Raw genomic sequence first — 18,899 nt, forward strand, 5'->3', positions numbered from 1 at the left:
ACAAAAAGCAAATACATTATTTTTGCAACCTATCCCTACTTGCCTTAAACAATTCTTGTTGTTTTGCCAAGAGCTCCTCTTCCGTTAAGCCTGACTTGACAAACTTGCTCTCTTTGCGCTTTTCCTTGATTTTGGCGTTATTTCGGCACGACTCCACAAACTCCTCCAGAATAGGTATATAATGCTCGAACCCCAACGTCTGCAACGCGTGGATCACATGGTCTGTGGATATCGTTTTTTTCAGGTCTTGCTCCGCAATGTCGTTTGATTCTGTGGCCACAATCATGATAAAGTTGATGCAACACTCAATCAATGCCTCTCTTGCTTCCTTTGAGAGACATGTGTCGCTTGGAAGAATCTCTGTAAGTATCTTCTGCACTGTAGCACGGGGTAGCGATAAGTCCTCATTGTCTGACATGTCTGGCTGCTCATGTATGTTGTGCACTCACACACGGGCTCTTGCTGCAAGCTTTATTGGTGTCTTTTCTATGTTTTCCCTAGGGCTGCTGCCCTATCAACAATTGCTGATACGGACCGACAAGAACGGTGTGGACCAGAAAAAGTTGATTTTGTCTATTTTGTATTTTTTGTATTTTTTTTGTATTTTTTTGTATTTTTCATTTTTTGATTTTTTTTTCTGTGAATTTTTTTGCTTTTTCAAATTTTTTATTTTTATGGTTCCAACATGAAATTTCAGGCAAAAGACCAGAGAAGAGAGAAGACAAAGTCGGAGAAGAAGAATCCAGCTGCCGATCAAGGGAAAAGACAAACTATACGTCACAGGAACCTATGGCATCGAACTCGTTGATTACGTCTGAGTTTTCAGGCGTCCCAGTCACGGGGATTGCTTTCACAAACATTTCCCTCGACAAACCGGTGTTGAAGTACCAACCTCTGAGCAACACTTCGTCGGAAACGGTTACTCCTCTACCATTGGACGCAACTTCAAGACCGTCTACGATAAATTGGATTGACGAGACTTACTTTGTCGTCTTGTACGACAACAAGCCATATTTCGAACTCATGAATTCGAACGACATATCGAGGATCGACCAGCACGTCGACTTGGTCATCTCGTCGCAACCAGCGTCTTGTTCATGTTCAACTTATGACGCCAAAAGAAAAGTGTTGTACCTTCTTGACACTTCGAATAGACTATATACCTACTCTTTCGACAGCACTTCTGACTCTGTACTAGAAGAAACATCCAACTTTGTGGTAACAGAGTTGACCGAGTCAATCTCCAAGATCGCATTACATCCTAGTGACGATGACAAATTATTGCTTCTTTCCAACACATTGTATGAGTTCAACCTCGAATCTAAACAGCTTGAAAGATCCATCAACTTGTTCGTGGAGAAGGTGAACTGCTACGATGTCATTGATAATACAATAATAGTATCCTCCAACAATGATAGATTCATTAACCTGATTGACTTAATCCAATTCAAGGTGCAAAAGATTTTTGTTATGAATGCCCCTATTGTCAAATTCGTAATAAACAAGTACAAAAACAAAAGTATTTTGGCTGCTATTGACCAGGATGGGTTTGTCGAAGTTTTCAAGGAGCCCCTTGCTGCTGCACAAAACACAGAGTCATCGATGACTCCAAACTCGAAAAGAAGAAGAAGAAACGCAAACAAGATGGTTGCCAGTGTTCAACCTACGTCCACAATCAAGCTAGTCAATGACCAAAAGTCCTTCAGTAAGATTGACAATATCATATTTGACCACGATCAGTTGACCATAGCATATTTACAGAATGAAATATATTTCATTACTGATAAGTTCAACTGGTTTATAAATAAGTTTGATGAAGCGGAAATCACGGTTCTCAGGAAGAAAGGATCTTTGGACAGCTTGAAACTCAGAACAGAAGACAAGGCGTCGCTAAAAACTTATAACGAGAACAATCAAGTTACTATCCGTACCGGTGACAACTTCATCGACCTTGATCCCGTTGTAGATCAAGAGGAGACTGGAAAGGGAGATGACGACGAAGAAGATGAAGAAGACAATGGCGACGACTTCAGCACCCTTGTTTCAAGGTTAGATAAAAGCACCAGCGACTTGGGCACGAAGCTGCCTTCCTTGTTGAGAAACGGGACTAAGCATAATGAGTCGAACAAATTCCGCTTCAAGGTTGGTACCCTTACGACAAATCTTTCCCAAGCATTGCGAAATAACGATAACGCCATGTTCGACGTCATAATCAACAACACCACAGAAGAAAACGTTGTCAGATCAACTGTCTCGCAACTCGAGCAACATTTTGTTTTGAAGATGCTAGATAAACTGGCTGAGCTCGTATACAAGAACAGGTTCAAAAATACCACCGAGGGAGCAGAGTACGGAATGGGTAATTCCAGTATTGGATTGACTACATGGATACGATATGTCTTAATTTACCACGGTACCTATCTTATTGGAGCAGCAGGTGGTAACGGTGACTTGCGCCGCAGGCTAGGCTTGTTGGGCATGAGTTTGGAGAGAAGAGCAAGTAACATGAACAGACTTTTGGAGTTGAAAGGCCGTCTATCTATGGTTACAGTGAAAGTGGCTGTCACCAGAGAACTTGAGAACCTCGGGACCAACGGCCAACCTGAGTACGATGAGGACGACGTGGAGTACATCGAAGACGAAGAGGATGCCCTTACGGAAAACGACAGCTCCGAAGACGAACATGTCGAAGATGAAGGAATAGAAGATGACGATGACGACGGTGACGACGACGACGATGTAGAAGACTAGAATTAATTAATTGGTAAATACCAGTATAAACAATCAGCATGCCCCGGCAGTGGTCTTCCACTATCCATCTGTGATTATGCGATCTTGTGCAGGGCTGTCTTGTATTATAATCTTTCAAAAACGCCGTCCGCGCTGGTCGCCCAACTTAGTTTTTCCTACAATAGCAAACGGCACATGAATTATCACTCTTAATGTTGAAGTTTGTTTGTGTATCAAGGAAGAAAATATCTGTAACGAGAAAAGTGTTGCAATTTTACGGAGTAGACAGCTTGAGGCGATGGATTTTGGAGACGGAAACAATATGGGTGGCAACGAAAACCTCGGAGGAATGCCGTTGGGCCTAAACCAAGGAGAGTCACAAATTCCGATGCTACAACAGCACCAGCAGCCACAACAACAACAACAACAGCCACAACAACAGCAACAGCAACAGCAACAGCAGCAGCAACAGCAGCAGCAACAGCAACAGCAACAGCAGCCACAGCCACAAGTATCAGGACAAGGTCAGGGGCAGGGGAGACCGGGGCTATCTGCTCAACAGATTTTGACTTACCTCATGAGGCTCGACCCCGAACAGCGAAATGCAGTGATATCGAAGAATCCACAACTAAGAGCGTTTTTGGTGCAGATTGAGCAGCAACGTAGACTCCAAATCCAAAGGATGCAACAACAACAGCAGCCAAACGCAGCTCCAAACACAACAGGCATCGCCAGTACCGACAGCGATTTGAACAACAATACTAGGCCACATCCCAACACTAATCCGAATGCTCAGCAACTGCCAATGCAGAACCAGCTATCTCATATGCAACAACAGCAGCAAAAGCAGCAGCAACTTCAACAGCAGCAACTCCAACAACAGCAACAGCATCAACTCCAACAGCAGCAACAGCAGCAACACCGGCAACAGAAGATGCCTCAACAGTTTTCTCCCCAAAACATCTCGGGCTCGATCGCAAGTATGAAAACTGGATCAGTGTCTGCATCGCATTCCCCAGCAGAATTGCATACTAGTACTGCTAATCCCAGCTTTGCGACATCTACGGAGGGGAACACTGCTTTCAGCTTTGGTCCGACTTTACAACCAACAGATCTGTCCAATTTGCCAAAGGACAAGATTCCAAGGAAACCATTACAGAAAAAAGGAATGAAGAAGAAAGCATTGACAGGTGGTCCCATCCCCATTGGAGTCGGAAGTGACACCATTGCTTCTCCCCCACTGGTAAGAGCAAACCCAGCTATTGTTTCCACTCAAGTTCCAGGCAACAATTTGAACCCAATACCGCAACCGTTGCAGATGCATACTACCCAGCAACCGGTACCGACAGTACCCCTTAACGCCAACGGGCCTACTGCTCATCCGGGCGCAGTTGAGCCTAAACCGTCGAACGAAACGGTTCTAGCTACTGAAGACCCTAAAGGCCGCTTTGCAGATTTCACGAATCCGCTTCTTCAACATCCTCATGAGTGGTCGGAAAGACTCAAGAAGGAGGACATGGAGCCGAGTACAGATCTTAAGATTTATGAGAACATCATTACGAAGGATCTGGACTACCTCAAGTACGCGTCAGCGATAGTCAATGCTGCGAAGGAGAACGAGAACAAGGTCAACGACAAGGTTGGCCTGAATGGGAAGTTGTTTAACCGGATTTTGAAGGATCTTAAGTTCTACCAACAGGTGAAGGCTGCGAGAATGCAGTCGATGAAGCTGCCGCCGGAGGCAAACGGTCTTACAAGCAATATGTGGGGGGATGGGTACAGCGGGTACGGTAACGGTTTCACCAATGGGAAGATCGAGTTTGTGTTTCCTGAGAACAGCAAGATGAAATACACTGACGAGAACCTGAACGAGGACAGCGAGAACCTTTATCAGGATGGGGAGAGCATCCCGATTCGGTTAGAGTTTGATGTGGACCGGGACGGCTTCAAGTTGAACGACACGTTTTTGTGGAACTCGAACGACGACGACGAGACGTTGAAGGTCTTTGTGAACGAGCTGGTGAAAGACTACCGGATCGAGAACAACGTGTCGAACGTAAAGCAGAAAATTCTGGCAAGCATCAAGGAGCAAATAGCGGATCTCCATCCGATGGTGGTGAACCCGAACATTGATCTCCGGTTCCCGATCAACCTCGACATCACGATCTCGAACAACCAGCTTGTGGACCGGTTCGACTGGGACTTGATGAACCAGGAGAACAGTCCGGAGGAGTTTGCCGAGACGCTCTGCGACGAGTTTGCGCTTCCAAACGAGTTCCGCACGGCAATAGCGCACTGCATTCGGGAGCAGTGCCAGATCTACCTCAAGAGCTTGTACATGATCGGGTACAAGTTTGACGGCGGCGTCATCGTGAGCGAGGACTTGAAGGAGTTCTTGCGGTCCGGTTTCGACCAGAACAACGTGATGATGCCGCGGTACCTCTTGTCGGCCTTCACGCCGTCTGTGCAGGAGCTTTCGATAGACAACTTCGAGCGCATCATCAAGGAGCGGGAGCGGGAGTCGAAGCGGAAGAAGAAGGGCGTCACGCGGGTGGGCCGTCGTGGTGGCTTTGTGCTTCCGGACTTGAGCAACATGCCCAAGACGTTCCGCACCCCGCTGCCGACGGCAATCTTCCCCGGCGGCGTCGCCGTCGTGGACAACGAGCACAGCGCAGCCGACGCCGACTACACGGACATCCCTATCGACATCGAGGTTCCTGCCGACCAGCTGCGCCGCGTGCACGAGAAGGACGTTGAGGAGAAGCGGGCTCTCGAGCTGGTCCGCCAGGACCAGCTGGCCACCCGCGTGTGGCTAGCCCGTTTGCGGGACCGCCGTATGCGTGGGGAGACTCTCACAGCGACGGCCCAGCTTGTCGAACGGGTCCGTCGCAGCAGCGTCAAGCCGGACCAACACGTTTCTGCCCACACTGCTGGCGCTGGCGACGCCGCCGACTCCGCCGACTCCGCAGCCGTGGACTCTGCCATGGACGTCGACATGGCCGGCAAAGACGACATCGAAGCTGACCCCGACCAGGACGTCAAGATGGAAAACTCCGAAGACGTCCCGCTGTCGGAAAAGACGCCTACTGGACGCGCGCAGGGGCTCGAACCCGAGACCGGAACGGACGACGCCGGGAGCCCGGAACTAGTCGTGCGCCTCCGTTTCGGGTGGCGCTGAGGGTGAGGAGAGAAACGGACAGAGAGACAGACAGAGCCTGTTTTCATGCTGCTGAGCATTTGTTAGTTGTCTGCTACGGTTTGTAACGTATAGATTGTGTAGAGGAGGCCCAGAAGAGGCCAGTATAACCAGCACCTCAGCACGCCAGCACACCAGCATCATGATGCCGATCCAGGAGAGAATAGAGGACATGGCGGCCCGGGGACGGGAGTCTCTGCGCAGCATCTATAACAACGCTCCGCTGTTGCGGTACATCAACCCGAACAACCGGTACAACCAGGTGCCTTCAAGCGAGGAGAACGATCCGGCAAGGACCCGGACGGTGCAGGGCCACGTGGTGCACGTTGGGGAGACCCACGACGGGGTGTTCAGCAACATGCCGGCGAAGCCGTCGACGAGCCCGGCCAGCGTGCCGGACCAGCTCCCGTCCTACGACGAGGCGTCGCACGACCCCTCGCCACCGTACTGGGAGACCAGCATCATGTCCGAGTTTGACGAGATCTACATCGACGGTATCCCCGTCGGAAACGTGTTCAACTTCATCTGGAGCGCTGCCGTGAGCGTATTGTTCCAGTTCCTTGGCTTTGTCATCACCTACTTGCTCCACACGTCGCACGCCGCCAAGAACGGCGCCCAGTTCGGCCTCGGCATCACCATCATCAACCTCGGCCTGTCCTCGCTCCCGATCGACATCACCAAGCACGAGATCGACTCCACAACAGGCCGCTTCGAGCCTGCAGACCCCTCCACCATCGACGTGAGCCTTCAGAACGGCGCAGACCTGCCTGGTCAGCTGGACGGTTACCACTCCGCCCTGAGCACCCACGGCGACTTCAGGGAGTCGCCCGGTTCCTTGCTCAATGGCACCCCGATCCTGGCGTACTTCCTCTTCACGCTGGGCGGCTTCATCGTCGCCAAGGCGACCTACGACTTCTACAAGGTGAAGCGCTTGGAGTACTCCATTATGAACCCAATGTCCTCCGCACAGGTCCGCCCAGAGGAAACCCCCGAGGAATCAGTATAGTGGTTCAATTGTCAATGTTCGATTCAGCTTTTCTAATAAATCAATACACAACCCTTCCTGTATTCCCCACAGTGTGCACCCTCCCTCCCCCGCCACGCTTATTCTCCGTTACGATGCATGTTCACGCTCAAGTCACTCTCTTTTTGCTTCCGTTATTCTCTTCAAGCGCCTTCTTTCTTTCCATGGGACTTTTTCTTCTACTTAATTCACACCTTCCATATATATCTATGTATATATCTATACAGACTTTTTTGTTCTCTACCCTTCTGTTCATTTCCGATACTTTATGTTTTATGTTTCTATTTTATTTATCTTCACTTTAAACTGAACATCCTTTTTTCTTGTCTCTTGTATGTATACATATATATACTAAAAACTAAATCACAATCACAGAGTAAAGGAAACCCGATTCGTTTCTCAACCGAGAACCTCCAACACTTTCTCGTAAATCGTGAACACAATACCGCCACTCAAAATTAAACGGCCCAGTCTGGGGGTTGCACCTTTCCAGAAGGCCATCAACCCCTCGTCCTTGAAAATCTTGACAAAGCAGTTCATCGTGCTGGTATACTGCTTGCTAGCATCCAAAGACTGCATACGTGTCTTCACCGTGTCGATAGGCATGGTCGTATACACCGTGACGATCCCTGCAAACGCACCAAGTAAGAACGTCAAACCACTGCTCAATGGCTTGTCTCTTGGCGTGTCACTCCAGTCCTGCAAGGCTCCCTTAATCTTCGAATACGATCCAAGACGAACAGCGGAGTTTGCACCCTGCCTCATCGCCACTGGGAGAAGACCTGCATAGAGGCCTTTCATGCCTAAGTCCTTGATCAACCGGAATGTTCCTCGAACTCCGTCTTGGTACCTTGGCTTCAAGCTCTGCTTGTCGTCAATCTTACCCGTCTTAATGGCTTCTGCAGGCGTGACTGCAACCACAGACTCCAACAATCCGGCACCCAAACCGGCGAGTACTCCTCTGGGGCCAGACAACTTCCCGTCCTTGTCGGAAAGAACCCTTTTGATGGCATCGAACCCTAGGAATCGCACCGAGGCCTTGGCTGTGTTCCCGACCACAAAAGCAGGACACCCGATGTACAAAGCGCTGACACCCTGTGTCCGGGCAACCGTGTAAATCAACACCAGTGGGTTTCTGGACATCTTGGAACTCTTGTCCACCAACTGGAGTCTCGTCTTGGCAAACTCAAATGGATAAGTTGCCACACCTTCCACGGCACCTGCAAGTCCTCCGGCAATGAATGATTTGAATGGATCTGGTTTCTTTGGTGGTGCATTCACACTCCCGTTACCGTTGTTGCTCGACATGGTTTCTTGTATGATTACTAAACTGGTTTAACTGTCCTTTACTCTTCTACTCTCTCTCTTTCTCTCTCTAAGGCGTCCCCCGCTTCTCCACAATTCGTTTGAAAACCTTGCAAAGAGTCATCTCGTTTCCATTTTTTTTTCATCTCCTCGAAAGGGAGATTCGCTTTTCGCCGATAGAGAAGTAAATAGCTTGTATAAAATAAATAGTAAACATCCAGTTACATGACGGTGAATCCTACACAACCGTCAGCCTCTCTGTGTCGTCGGCTTCGGTCGCAGCACCACCATGTTGACCTGGTGGGCTACTTGTGGAGCTCAATCCCGATCCCGTCCCGTTATCATTTTCACCCTTTTTTTTCTGATCATTAACATCATCATTATCGTAACCAACAATCTCTTCTTCTTCTGTATCGGTGGCATCACTACCGTCACTGATTGCATCACCTATATCGTCGTCGTCGTTTTCGTTTTCGTTTTCGTTTTCATCGTCGTCGTCGTCGTCGTCGTCGTCGTCGTCGTCGTCGTCGTCTTCATCGTCTTCATCGTCTTCATCGTCTTCAGTGAGCACGACATCCGAATGTATACCTTGCACAATCTCTCTAACTGCGTACCTGACCCATCTGCGACGTCTCACGTCTCCACGACTGCGCTTTAGCTTTCCGTTGGTCAAACCCAACCCAGCCTTGTAAGCATCGACTCCGTTGCCCATTACCACGAGGTCGTAGACCCATTTTGAGTCTTCGTCAACCTCTAGCACACTTTGTAAGTAGTTGTTAAAGACCCAGTGATCGGGACTTAGGTCCAGATACCATCCTTCCAAGTTAACTCCAGTTTCCAGCTGCTCGACTAAGGTTTTGTTCAAAGTCAAGGGATCCAACAGAATGTTATTGAAATCGTTGCTTGCCCTTCTTCTTTGGAGGTTAGACTGCGACGACTCTGGGGAGTTCTCGATTATGAACTCGTGGTTTTGAGGTCTGCCTTTGGTATGCGACGAAAGCTTCTTTTGCTTCTTGAGATACTTCTGGTACTTTCTCTTTTCCTTCTGCATTCTTTTTTTCTCGTAATCAAACAGCAACAAGGTATTACTGTTGGAATGACGGTTCTTTCCAACGCGTGTGCCTTCAGAGCCGTGAACGCCCTTGTTTCCTTCATTCCCATTGGAATCGCCATTGCCGGCAGTGGTATCTTCGGGGGAGCTTTGTAGTAGATCTGAGGCGTTGACAAACTTCCAGCCGTCTGGTGCGACGATGCTCTCCAAGGTAGCGGTACCCTCAATGGGCATACTGTTCAGTCTGACGTGGTTGTTTGGAGGATATATGTCCTTGGAAAAGCAAGCAAACTGCCAGGCCTTCGAGTCGTCGTTGTAATATTGCAACTCGAAGATTTCGATCTGCCTTATTTCCATCTCGTCGCTGGTCAAATCGATGTCGTTGATCACCTTGGATTCGTAGTAGTTCAAGAGACTCATTGTTTTCAGCCTCAACTCCTCGCTGTAGAACAGTTCCAGGATCTGGGTGCGGTTCTTTGGGTGGGTGAGGATGATCAGCATCCAGGAGATAATGACCAGCGAAAGCTTGATCATCGGGAAACAGAACGCTATGGCGGAGGTGCCGAACGTCTCGACGAGGAGACCCAGGGCAAGGAGACTCACAAAAATGAGCCACGTGAGCATCTCGTCCCGGAAGTAGAAGAGCTTCCAGCACCACGCGTTGACAAAGTCCCACGCGTTGACGTAAAGAAGCATGTGGTTTTGCAAGTCCGTCACGTTGAGCAAAAACTCCCGCGTGAACTCGTTCACGGGCTTCGGGAGCTCGTCCTCCCACCCATGGACACCCTCGTCCGTGTTCGGGTTCTGCACCGTGTATGCCGGTATGATGATCTCAAAGCAGATGTAGAAGAGCGGGAAGGTGAGGAGGTTGATGGGCTTCAGGATGCACAGTGTGAGAAAGAGCATCCCCGTGATGGTGAGCGTCGGGTTTTTCCAGTTGAAGAAGTTGATGAACATGTCGATCGTTTCGAACGGGATCGACAACCGCTGGAGCAAAAGAATCGAGTTCCGGGACATGATCTGCATGCTCAGCTGCGGCCTGCTCCGCTGCATCTCTATTCGTCCAAGAATGCGGTCGAGCTCCCGCTTGCTCGACGTCGTTGTCGTCGGAATCGCCATCGCTATGATCCGCTCCATGAACTTGTCGGCATAGCTGCTCCCAGCCGCCGTCGTGTCCGCAGCGCCGTGGTCCAAATTGACGTACGCCGACTGCGACCGATGCATCTTCTCCGACCCCGCAGACTGCCGCCTGCTGCCGCCGCCACCACGTCCGTCTGCCTCATCCACCGACTCCGACACAGAGTGGCCCATGCGAAACGGCCTCGGCTTCCCGGGAGTCGCCGACGACCAAGAGCTCCGCTTTGGAGCCACATTGCCCTGTTTCTTGCTGCTGTCCGAGAAGAAGTCCTCAAAGATCGACGACGGCGACGTCGACTGTCCTGTTGGTGCCGTCGAGGCACCCGTCGCCGCAGTCCGGTCCTTCTTGCCCCTGCTCTTGCCCTTCTCCTGTCCTTTCTCCTTCTCCTTGATCTTGGCGTCTGAGCCAGCCCGACCGCTCTTGCCCGTCTGAGTCTGTCCGGTGGACGTTCCGCCCAGCTGGCTCTGCCACGTGTCCCATAACTTGTTTCCCAAATCCATTGCCGGCTCTCCTCTTTCCCCGGACCTCTTCTAGGGCCTCCCACTGCTCCCGTGACCCTCTTCTGTCAGCCAAGCCTTCAGTCTTTCATGTGCCATGTGCCATGTGCCGTCTCCTGCCACCTGCCACCCTCACCCTCACCTCCTCACAGAACACAGCCTGCCCAGTTTTCTCCTCCCGCACCGAGGGCCCACGCAAGCATCGGGGCTACGTCTTCCCGCAACACGGACACGACGAAGACGGCCACCTCGAACTGCAACTCCGCAGGGGTGGCGCCAGAGAGCACGACGCCCGTGGAGCAGTCACCCTTTGTCTGCAGCCCAAGCCAGGCGACCAGCTGGCGCTGGTGGCGGCTGCGCTGGCTGCCGTCAAAGCCAAAGGCCCGGTGCACGCCGGCGGCGCCGGCGGCACCGTTGCGGGGGTCGACGAAGGCAGTCTTCCAGTCAACAAGGTCGGCCTTGTTGCCGACCACGAGGAAGGGGAGCCGGTCATGGGCGTTGTTGTACTGTAGCAGCTCCCGGAGCTTCTCTCGGCTCTCCCGGAGCGTCAGGCTGTCGCTGAGGTCCAGCACGTAGACGACGCAGTCGCTCTTGGCTGCCGCAACGTACTCCGGCCAGCGGTGGGCGTGCTTGGCCTGGCCGCTGAGGTCGGAGACCTTTGCCACGACCTTCTCCCGGGCACGGGCACCCGGTAACAGGGCAGTCTGCTCCACCGGCGGCGGGCTGGCGAGCTGGTGGCCTGTGTTGTCGGGGTCGCCGGGCAGCGGGCTGCCTCTCTCGTGGTCCTTGAAGGAACTTCGCAGACTCTTGAGGCTCTTGGTGCTCCGCAGCGTCTTGCCGCTCTTCATCGAGCGGATGTAGCTGCTGAGGACGTCAAAACTCGTCCCCTGGTCGGCGCCGCCGTCGGGTCCCTCCCCGTTGTTCTCTGCTGCTGCCTCTTCTTCTTCTTCTTCGCCGCCGGAGTTGGCCGTCCCGTACGTTCGGACCTCCGTGTCGTTCAAGCTCTTGCTGCTCGGGCCGTCGGCAACGTCCCAGGCGCCCCGTAGCCCCCGCCCCGCCACTCCGAGCCCGTGTCTCTGCAGCACCACGTTCGACACTTGCGTCGTCAGCGTCGGCACCGTGTCTCTGCTCTCCGGGGCCACACCAACACCACCCTCCCCACCCTCCAGCCTCTTCAATGCTGTCACAAACGTGCTCTTCCCGGCGTTTCGCATCCCCAACACCGCTATCCGGATCTCGTAATACCTGCTGGCGTCGTACACGCAGCTTACCATGTACGCCAGCCCGCTCACTATGGCATCGGCGAACCCCGTCAAAACGCTCCAGCACCATAACACAACAACACACACGATTGTCGGCTCGTCGTCTCGGTTTACCATGTTCAGCAGCTTGTTCTGGTGTGCAGTTTCTCTTTCAAGGAGCTCTATCGAAACTACACTCCGAACCCGGCTCGTGCTGGCAAAACTTCCTCCTCGAGGGGTGTTCCCCTATCTATCAATCTGCAATACGTCCTTCGCTCAGAACCAGCGGACACCCCCTCGTTTTTTTTCACGTTTTCCCTGCCCCCCGGCAGTTATTTCGGTCGATTAAAGCTCGGCGATGCCTGCACCGTGCACGCCAACATCCAGCCTCTTCTATAAAGTCTCTACGTACAGATTAATTGTCTATGCTACTTATGGACAACCTGGTCATTTCTTGCCAAAAAGCCCAAAAAGACTTTTCTTCTTCTTCTTCTTTTCCTCCTTGGCCGTGTTCAGCGGCGAGTCGATGGTCGACCCGATCGAGGACGACGACGAGCCGTTGCTGACGATGGAGATCGGGCTTTTCGGTGGCCTCAACCCAAAACCACCCTTGGCAGCACCTGGCGTCTCGATGTTGATCTTTGGCGCCTTGATGGAGGGCTTCTTCTTCCCGCCAGCCATCATCTGCTGCTTCTCGAGCTTCTTCTGCTGTCTGAACCGCTTCAACTTCTCGTCAAAGTCGTCGTGATCCAAAGCCTCTGTGACCATGCTCTTCCTCCTCTCGAGCTGCTCCGGGGCACCTGTGAGAGTGCGTACCAACTGCGACTCCTCGCCGCCCAGCTTCGCAGATTCAGCCAACTGGACCCCGTACTTGTACGCCGCATCCGAAACAACAGTGAGCAAGTGCTTGAAGGAGTCCTTCGCTAGCGGTTCCGACTCCAACTTGGCCATTTCCTTGTAGATGACTACCTGCGTCTCCAACTCGAGCCTTTTCAACTTGAACGACGCAGTGTTGTTGGTATTCACGACAAATGCAGGAGGGTTGGTCGAGTCGACCGATGAATCGTCTAGTGCTCGGTCACTGTCGTCCAGCCTGCTCTCTACATCGCCCACGCTGCCAGAATCGGACGAACTTGACACGCTTTCAGCGTCTCCATCGTCACTTAAGTCGACGTCCTGGTTCCCTGATGCCTCTTTCTCCTTCACTATTGCATTCAGCTCTTTCAGTATGTAGTCGTCATTGGACGCCGTTTTCCTGATATATTCCCGCTGGTCTTCTAGATTGTATACTCCAGCATTGTCAATTTCGTTCAAAAGATCGTGATTCTCACGATAGGTGTTTTGATTGTTCCCATCTATGAAAGCCATCCGCTTGTCCAAAAGCTTGAAGAATTTTGTCTCGTATAAGCCCATGTTTATTGGTGAAACGATGATGGTAGGTACAGGAGAGGTTTTAACAATTCTGTCTGAAATTCTCTTTGTTGCCCACGACTTCGTTGGCGCAGCACGGCCTGGTTTGGCTCCCACTATCACCAGCGAAGGTTGGTATAGCTCAAACATGTCCTTGAAAACGTCCCCGGTCGATCCTATTGCCAATTCGACAGTCACTTTCACAATCCTCTCTGGATTGATAATCGAAAGTATGTATTTCATCACATTTTCAGTCGCCGCCTGTGCATACTCGGGAGAATTCCGGATCCGGTTTTCGGTAATGTTACTAGTAACAAAAGCATCACTGTTTCTCCGCTGGAAACGTGAAAGCGATCGGCTAGGATTCTTGATCGACGCAACAACCACCAACGTGTCTCCGTCCTCTAGCAGTTGATTCGCAGCCCAGTCCACGCTGACCCATGTATGTCTTCTTCCACTGATGTAGCACATAATCACCCGGTTGTGTAGTTTCGGCGTCACGTACTTGAGTCTTCCCGCATACATATCATCAAATAACTTGTGTGTTCTCGTTAACGTGCATGCATCATGGGTGATTATAGGGCTGGTTGGGTATTTGAGCGAGAAAAAGCCCTTCATACTCTCCTCCTTTTGGGAGATCATATCGAGCTGTGAAGACATCGGCGACCTAGCCCTCGGGCTCAGACTACGGCTAGGTGATCTGGAAGACGTTCTTCTGCTTGGCACTTCCATTTTTGATCTTCCACGATTTAAGTCGTCAGCTGAAACGCCGCTTTGCTTCACTGGAGAAAGGTTGCCTCCATCGTATTCGTCGTCATCACTGTCGCTGAAGGCAGATAATGGGTAGTTGTTCAAATCATCAGAGAACTTTAGATTGACCGTATCGAAACTGACGGAGTTTGCGAAACGTGACTCTATCGATGTCGATCCTGCCTCCTTTTTGGACAAAATGGACTTCGGCTTGATGACCCTTCTGGATCTGCTCGCCGAAGCCACCGGGATGGCAGGGGCCCCGGCACTTTCTCCAACGACAGCGGCAACGACAGCAGCATCAGTACTGCCGTCCTCTTCTGCAGGTGAGTGTGTGCATATCGACGTGCTCACCCCTGAGCATGTCATGCATTTTCCTGTCACTCTTCTTAGCACGTCCTCAGGAGACAGTGGCCTTAGTTTTGATGGCACAGGTACAGTCAAGTGGACCGTGTGGTAGGGGTAAATCTTGTTATCCGATTGAGATTTCGAGACCACCGTGCTCTTGTAGGTCACAGCACCGGTGTGTGATTTCACTCTCGAAAGCCCTTCATTCTCCGGGGTGTTACCCCAAGATAGCGTCAGGTGCAACGGGTTCGATCCCGGTGTTCCTGAGGTCAGCGGGCTCAATGCTCCATCTCGGGGACCGTGGGTCATCGAGAAGTAGTCATCTGCGATGCTTTTGTTCATGGCTCAATGTTTGTTCTCTGGTCTTCTTTGTATTCTCCCGGACTGTTTATGTCTTAGCACAACAAGAGTACGCAGATGTCAGTGCTGTATAAGCCCATCACAGCCACCTATCGTTGTCTGCGGAAGAGAGGAAGAGGCGAAAAAGAAGGTTCAACCCAATCCGTCTTGTTTTTGATTTTCCCGACTTCACCTTCACGGCTTTACCACACCACTTCACAATTTAAGTCCCGGGGCATACACAACGGAGTACAAACAGAGTTGTCTTCTGTGCTCCACCAGGGGTACGCAACACTGTGAGCACTGTAAGACCCTGGTCGAGGAACCAGTTTAGATGAAGCTCTTCATCCTGCAGGTTTTTTCTTTACGTACGTTTCTATGATTTTTCTTTTCATCGTGGTCTGAAAGTTGAAATGAGGATACACATCTTCACACCATTCGGCCTGACCTGATACATCCATATTTCTTTTCCTTTTTCTTCTTCTTCTTCTTCTTCTTCTTCTTCTTCTCCGCTCTGGTCATTCGCAGATTATACGTACACTTGTCTATACATTATACACAAAAAACAGCGATCAGCCTCATCCCTGACTGTTCACAGCTAGCTCCATGATCAACCTCGTGGAGAGGTGGAGGAATGGGTAAGCGCTGAAGGACGATACGAGTTCTTCGTCGGTGGAGCTGCTGATAGAGCTTGCAGCACCGTCATTCTTGCTTTCCCATCCGTCGAACTTGAAGTCCACTAAGTAGTTGTTTGGTTCCAACTGGAACAACTGTATCTGCATCTTCATCATGTCCGGTATGTTGTAGTTTTCGTTGGAGGCCTCCTTTGGGGCATATCTCCATCTCACCTTGATGGTCCAAAGTTCTTCTTCAGAAGGACGCTGCCATTCTGCTCCGAGATTTTTCAACGCACGGTAGATCTCGCCCATAACGTCGAGAGGGTAGGATCTCGACCGGATACCAAAGTGCCATCTGGTTTTGGATTTTTTGGGCACAACAGGTTGCACGTTGGCGAGTTCCGGGTATGACTGTAGCATGTACGCCTTATGGATCTGGGGCAAGGAAGATGGGAGAATTGCTATCGTGGAGTTCGGCGTGCCGCTCAGAGCGGTTTTCTGTCCCTCAACACCGGTGGCCATCCGCCACTCACTCCTGCTGCTCTGTTTATGTTGCTGTTTTTCCTGTTGGTATTGCATCTGCTGCTGCTGGTATTGTTGGTTCGATATCTGCTGGTTCTCCACTCTCTCCTTTTTCAACGAATCCACGAGGCCCGTGTTCTTGCTCATCAACTCGTAGCTGTCCAATATCTCTTCCGTTTCCGGTGTCTTACCTATCTTGATGGCCTCGACAATCTCCTCCTGGCTGTAGCCCATGGTGGACGAAAGAGCAAAGACGATATCGTCGTCAATGTCTTCTGCCGTCAAAATTTTGTTTTCAATAGGCGCAGACTGCTTCAAGTAGTCTGGTAGGCTCACCTTAAACCACTCGTCCTCCATGATTTCGTGGATGGTGATTCTGTTCAATGGGTTGACAACCAACATTCTAGTCAACAAATTCTTCGCCCCTGGAGACAAGTCGTGGGGTAAAGTGTAGACACCGTTGCTAATTTTCTTGAACAATGCTGGAATCGATTCATCGTCAAAGGGCAACCGACCACATAGCATAACATAAAGAATGACACCACATGACCAGACGTCGACCTCCGGACCGGCATACAACTTCCCGGAGATGACTTCGGGCGCAGCATAGTTGGGAGACCCACAACTTGTCTTCAAAAAGTTACCGTCGCTCATGATGTTCGAAAGCCCAAAGTCGGCAATCTTGATGTTGAGCTGATCATCGAGAAGGAGGTTCTCCGGCTTTAGATCCCGATGCACGATCTTGTGGCTGTGGCAATAATCCACGGCGGCAATTATCTGCTGGAAAAACCGTCTGGCTTGGTCGTCCTTCATCCGTCCATTCTGGACAATGTACTCAAATAACTCCTTGCCAGCGTACTCGATGACCATGATGATCTCTTCCTTCGACTTAATCACGTCGTACAACTTTATGATGTGCGGATGATTGAGAAGACGCAAGTACGATATTTCCCGCTCGATCCTCCCCTGCATGTCCGACTTAGCTAGCGTCTTTCGGTTGATGATCTTCAAAGCCACCCGCTGGCCCGTAGTTGTGTGGTACGCCAACTTGACCTTACCGAACGATCCTTCTCCCAATGTCTTCACTATCTGGTACTTTCCAATCCGATTAGACTCCTTTTGAGAGTCGCTGTTCTGCTGCTGGTGGCGGCCATGCTCCAGATGTTGCTGCTGGCCCTGTTGCTGTTGCTGTTGTTGGTCCATTGTTGTCCTGTTTCTGGAGTTTTGTCTTTGTCAGGCCGAGTCTGATTTAATGACTTTAAGCCGGGCTCGTGTGTTTGGCTTCAACTCCAGCTCCCGTCCCCATCGGTATAGTCACCGTCACCGCCAACGTCAACGACACCGTGTTGCAGCCCAGGTGCATCAGCCGACCACTCCCCCGCACGCTTTTTTTTCGTTCTACGCGGCAGCCGCCAATCTGCCACCGTGGACAGGACAGGACAGGTCAGGAGGTTACATGGCAAATACCATTAGTGAAAAATATATTACTAGAATTAGATGTATAAAACAGTAGATAACTAACTAAAATAAGAAAAGAGAATGGGGCCAGAGGGGTCGGGGTAGTAACAAAAGAAGGGCGTTCTAACGGGTTCTGATGATACCGGCGGCCATCAAAATGAGGATCTTCTTGTACACCTCTGGGTTCTTCATGTGCTCCTGCAAGGCGGCTGGGTTGCCCTGGGCCTGCTGCAAGATGGTGTTCATTACCGGGTCCTGGAGAATCTCCACAACCTCCGGGTCTTGCTGGAACCGGGCCACAGACTGCTCATAGGTCTCTCCCTCAAGAGGCGCAAATCTCAGGCCCAAGGCCTTCTGGAGCAACTGTTCAATCTCTCTCAATTGGGCAGGGTTGTTGCCGTTTTTAGTCTCGACGTCCTTGGCGTCGTTCAAGGTGTCGATGCAGCCCTTGTACTCCTTCATGGCCATCTGGGCAGTAGCCTTTCTGATGTACGCTCTGATGAAGGTGGGGTCGACCTTGATGGCCTGGTCGCAGTCTCTGATTGCGTCTGGGAAGGACATCAACTTGGCCAAGGCAGCGGCCCTGTTCGAGTAGCCTCTCACGTCGCTTGGGTCTCTCTTGATCATCTCGGCGTACGCCTTGACCGCATTCGGCCAGTCGCCCTTCGTGAAGTAGTCCTTACCTTCGAGTCTGGCCTCCTCGGCCTTGTCCTTGTCGATGTACGACTCGGACTCTCTCCTCTTCAACTCCTTCTCTGCGTTTCTCAACTTGGTGAGGGTGTCGGCGGTTCTGTGCTCGGTCAAGGACTTCTCGAAGGCGCCAATGGCGGCCTTCAAGTCGTCCTTCTTCAAGTAGCAGGTACCCAATCTTGCAAAGGACTTGGCGATGACTGTGTAGTTGGCTCTCATCTCCCTACCTTCCTCGATGGCCTGCTTGCATGTCTCGATGGCGACGTCGTAGTCGCCCTTTTCGTATTCTGCTGCGGCTCGGTTGTTCAAGTACGTGATGTCCTTGAACGTTTCCCAGGCCTTGTTGTACAGCTCGATGGCGTCGTCAAACTTCTTCGCCTTGTACAACTGGTTGGCCTCGGCCTTGAACTTGTCTGCGGTCTCCTTTTCAGTTGGAACCTCTTCCTTCGGTGGAGCTGGCGCCGTCTTCTTTGCTGGGGCAGGGGTGGTCTTTTCTGCGGCCGGAGCAGCGTCCTCCATCCTCACGTCCTCGTCCGCCGGCGCCGTCTTGCCGGCGCCGGCGTTTGGTGGTTGCGAGAGGTCG

At 51.3% G+C, this 18,899-nt stretch overlaps 8 protein-coding genes across 8 annotated transcripts; 2 read left to right on the forward strand and 6 right to left on the reverse strand.

The window, feature by feature from the left end:
- Positions 1-16: 16 nt before the first annotated feature.
- On the reverse strand, positions 17-418 carry PICMEDRAFT_71247 (hypothetical protein; the record flags this gene model as incomplete). Its single annotated transcript, XM_019163870.1, has 1 exon — positions 17-418. One exon carries the CDS (start codon positions 416-418, stop codon positions 17-19), a length of 402 nt encoding a protein of 133 aa, XP_019018249.1.
- A 307-nt stretch (positions 419-725) lies between these two features.
- On the forward strand, positions 726-2,875 carry PICMEDRAFT_15130 (hypothetical protein). The gene has a single exon (XM_019160680.1). It carries the CDS (start codon positions 790-792, stop codon positions 2,749-2,751), a length of 1,962 nt encoding a protein of 653 aa, XP_019018250.1. The 5' UTR covers positions 726-789; the 3' UTR covers positions 2,752-2,875.
- A 177-nt stretch (positions 2,876-3,052) lies between these two features.
- Positions 3,053-6,932, forward strand: PICMEDRAFT_71249 (hypothetical protein; the record flags this gene model as incomplete). The annotated part of the gene is made up of 3 exons (XM_019163871.1): positions 3,053-5,509; positions 5,600-5,799; positions 6,065-6,932. 3 exons carry the CDS (start codon positions 3,053-3,055, stop codon positions 6,930-6,932), a joined length of 3,525 nt encoding a protein of 1,174 aa, XP_019018251.1.
- A 417-nt stretch (positions 6,933-7,349) lies between these two features.
- Positions 7,350-8,258, reverse strand: PICMEDRAFT_71250 (hypothetical protein; the record flags this gene model as incomplete). The annotated part of the gene is made up of 1 exon (XM_019163872.1): positions 7,350-8,258. One exon carries the CDS (start codon positions 8,256-8,258, stop codon positions 7,350-7,352), a length of 909 nt encoding a protein of 302 aa, XP_019018252.1.
- Positions 8,259-8,853: 595 nt separating this feature from the next.
- Positions 8,854-10,464, reverse strand: PICMEDRAFT_24996 (hypothetical protein; the record flags this gene model as incomplete). Its single annotated transcript, XM_019162373.1, has 2 exons — positions 8,854-9,194; positions 9,528-10,464. Coding segments are annotated over 2 exons (1,278 nt in total), but the record flags the coding sequence as incomplete, so codon positions are not given.
- Positions 10,465-10,968: 504 nt separating this feature from the next.
- Positions 10,969-12,444, reverse strand: PICMEDRAFT_107851 (hypothetical protein). Its single transcript, XM_019159713.1, has one exon. It carries the CDS (start codon positions 12,318-12,320, stop codon positions 11,088-11,090), a length of 1,233 nt encoding a protein of 410 aa, XP_019018254.1. The 5' UTR covers positions 12,321-12,444; the 3' UTR covers positions 10,969-11,087.
- Positions 12,445-12,488: 44 nt separating this feature from the next.
- PICMEDRAFT_15134 (hypothetical protein) lies at positions 12,489-15,288 on the reverse strand. The gene has a single exon (XM_019160681.1). It carries the CDS (start codon positions 15,030-15,032, stop codon positions 12,630-12,632), a length of 2,403 nt encoding a protein of 800 aa, XP_019018255.1. The 5' UTR covers positions 15,033-15,288; the 3' UTR covers positions 12,489-12,629.
- A 200-nt stretch (positions 15,289-15,488) lies between these two features.
- On the reverse strand, positions 15,489-17,601 carry PICMEDRAFT_15135 (hypothetical protein). The gene has a single exon (XM_019160682.1). It carries the CDS (start codon positions 17,369-17,371, stop codon positions 15,608-15,610), a length of 1,764 nt encoding a protein of 587 aa, XP_019018256.1. The 5' UTR covers positions 17,372-17,601; the 3' UTR covers positions 15,489-15,607.
- Between the last annotated feature and the right edge of the window lie 1,298 nt (positions 17,602-18,899).

Source organism: Pichia membranifaciens (assembly GCF_001661235.1).
Source record: "Pichia membranifaciens NRRL Y-2026 unplaced genomic scaffold PICMEscaffold_2, whole genome shotgun sequence".
NCBI classification, from domain to species: Eukaryota; Fungi; Ascomycota; class Pichiomycetes; order Pichiales; family Pichiaceae; genus Pichia; species Pichia membranifaciens.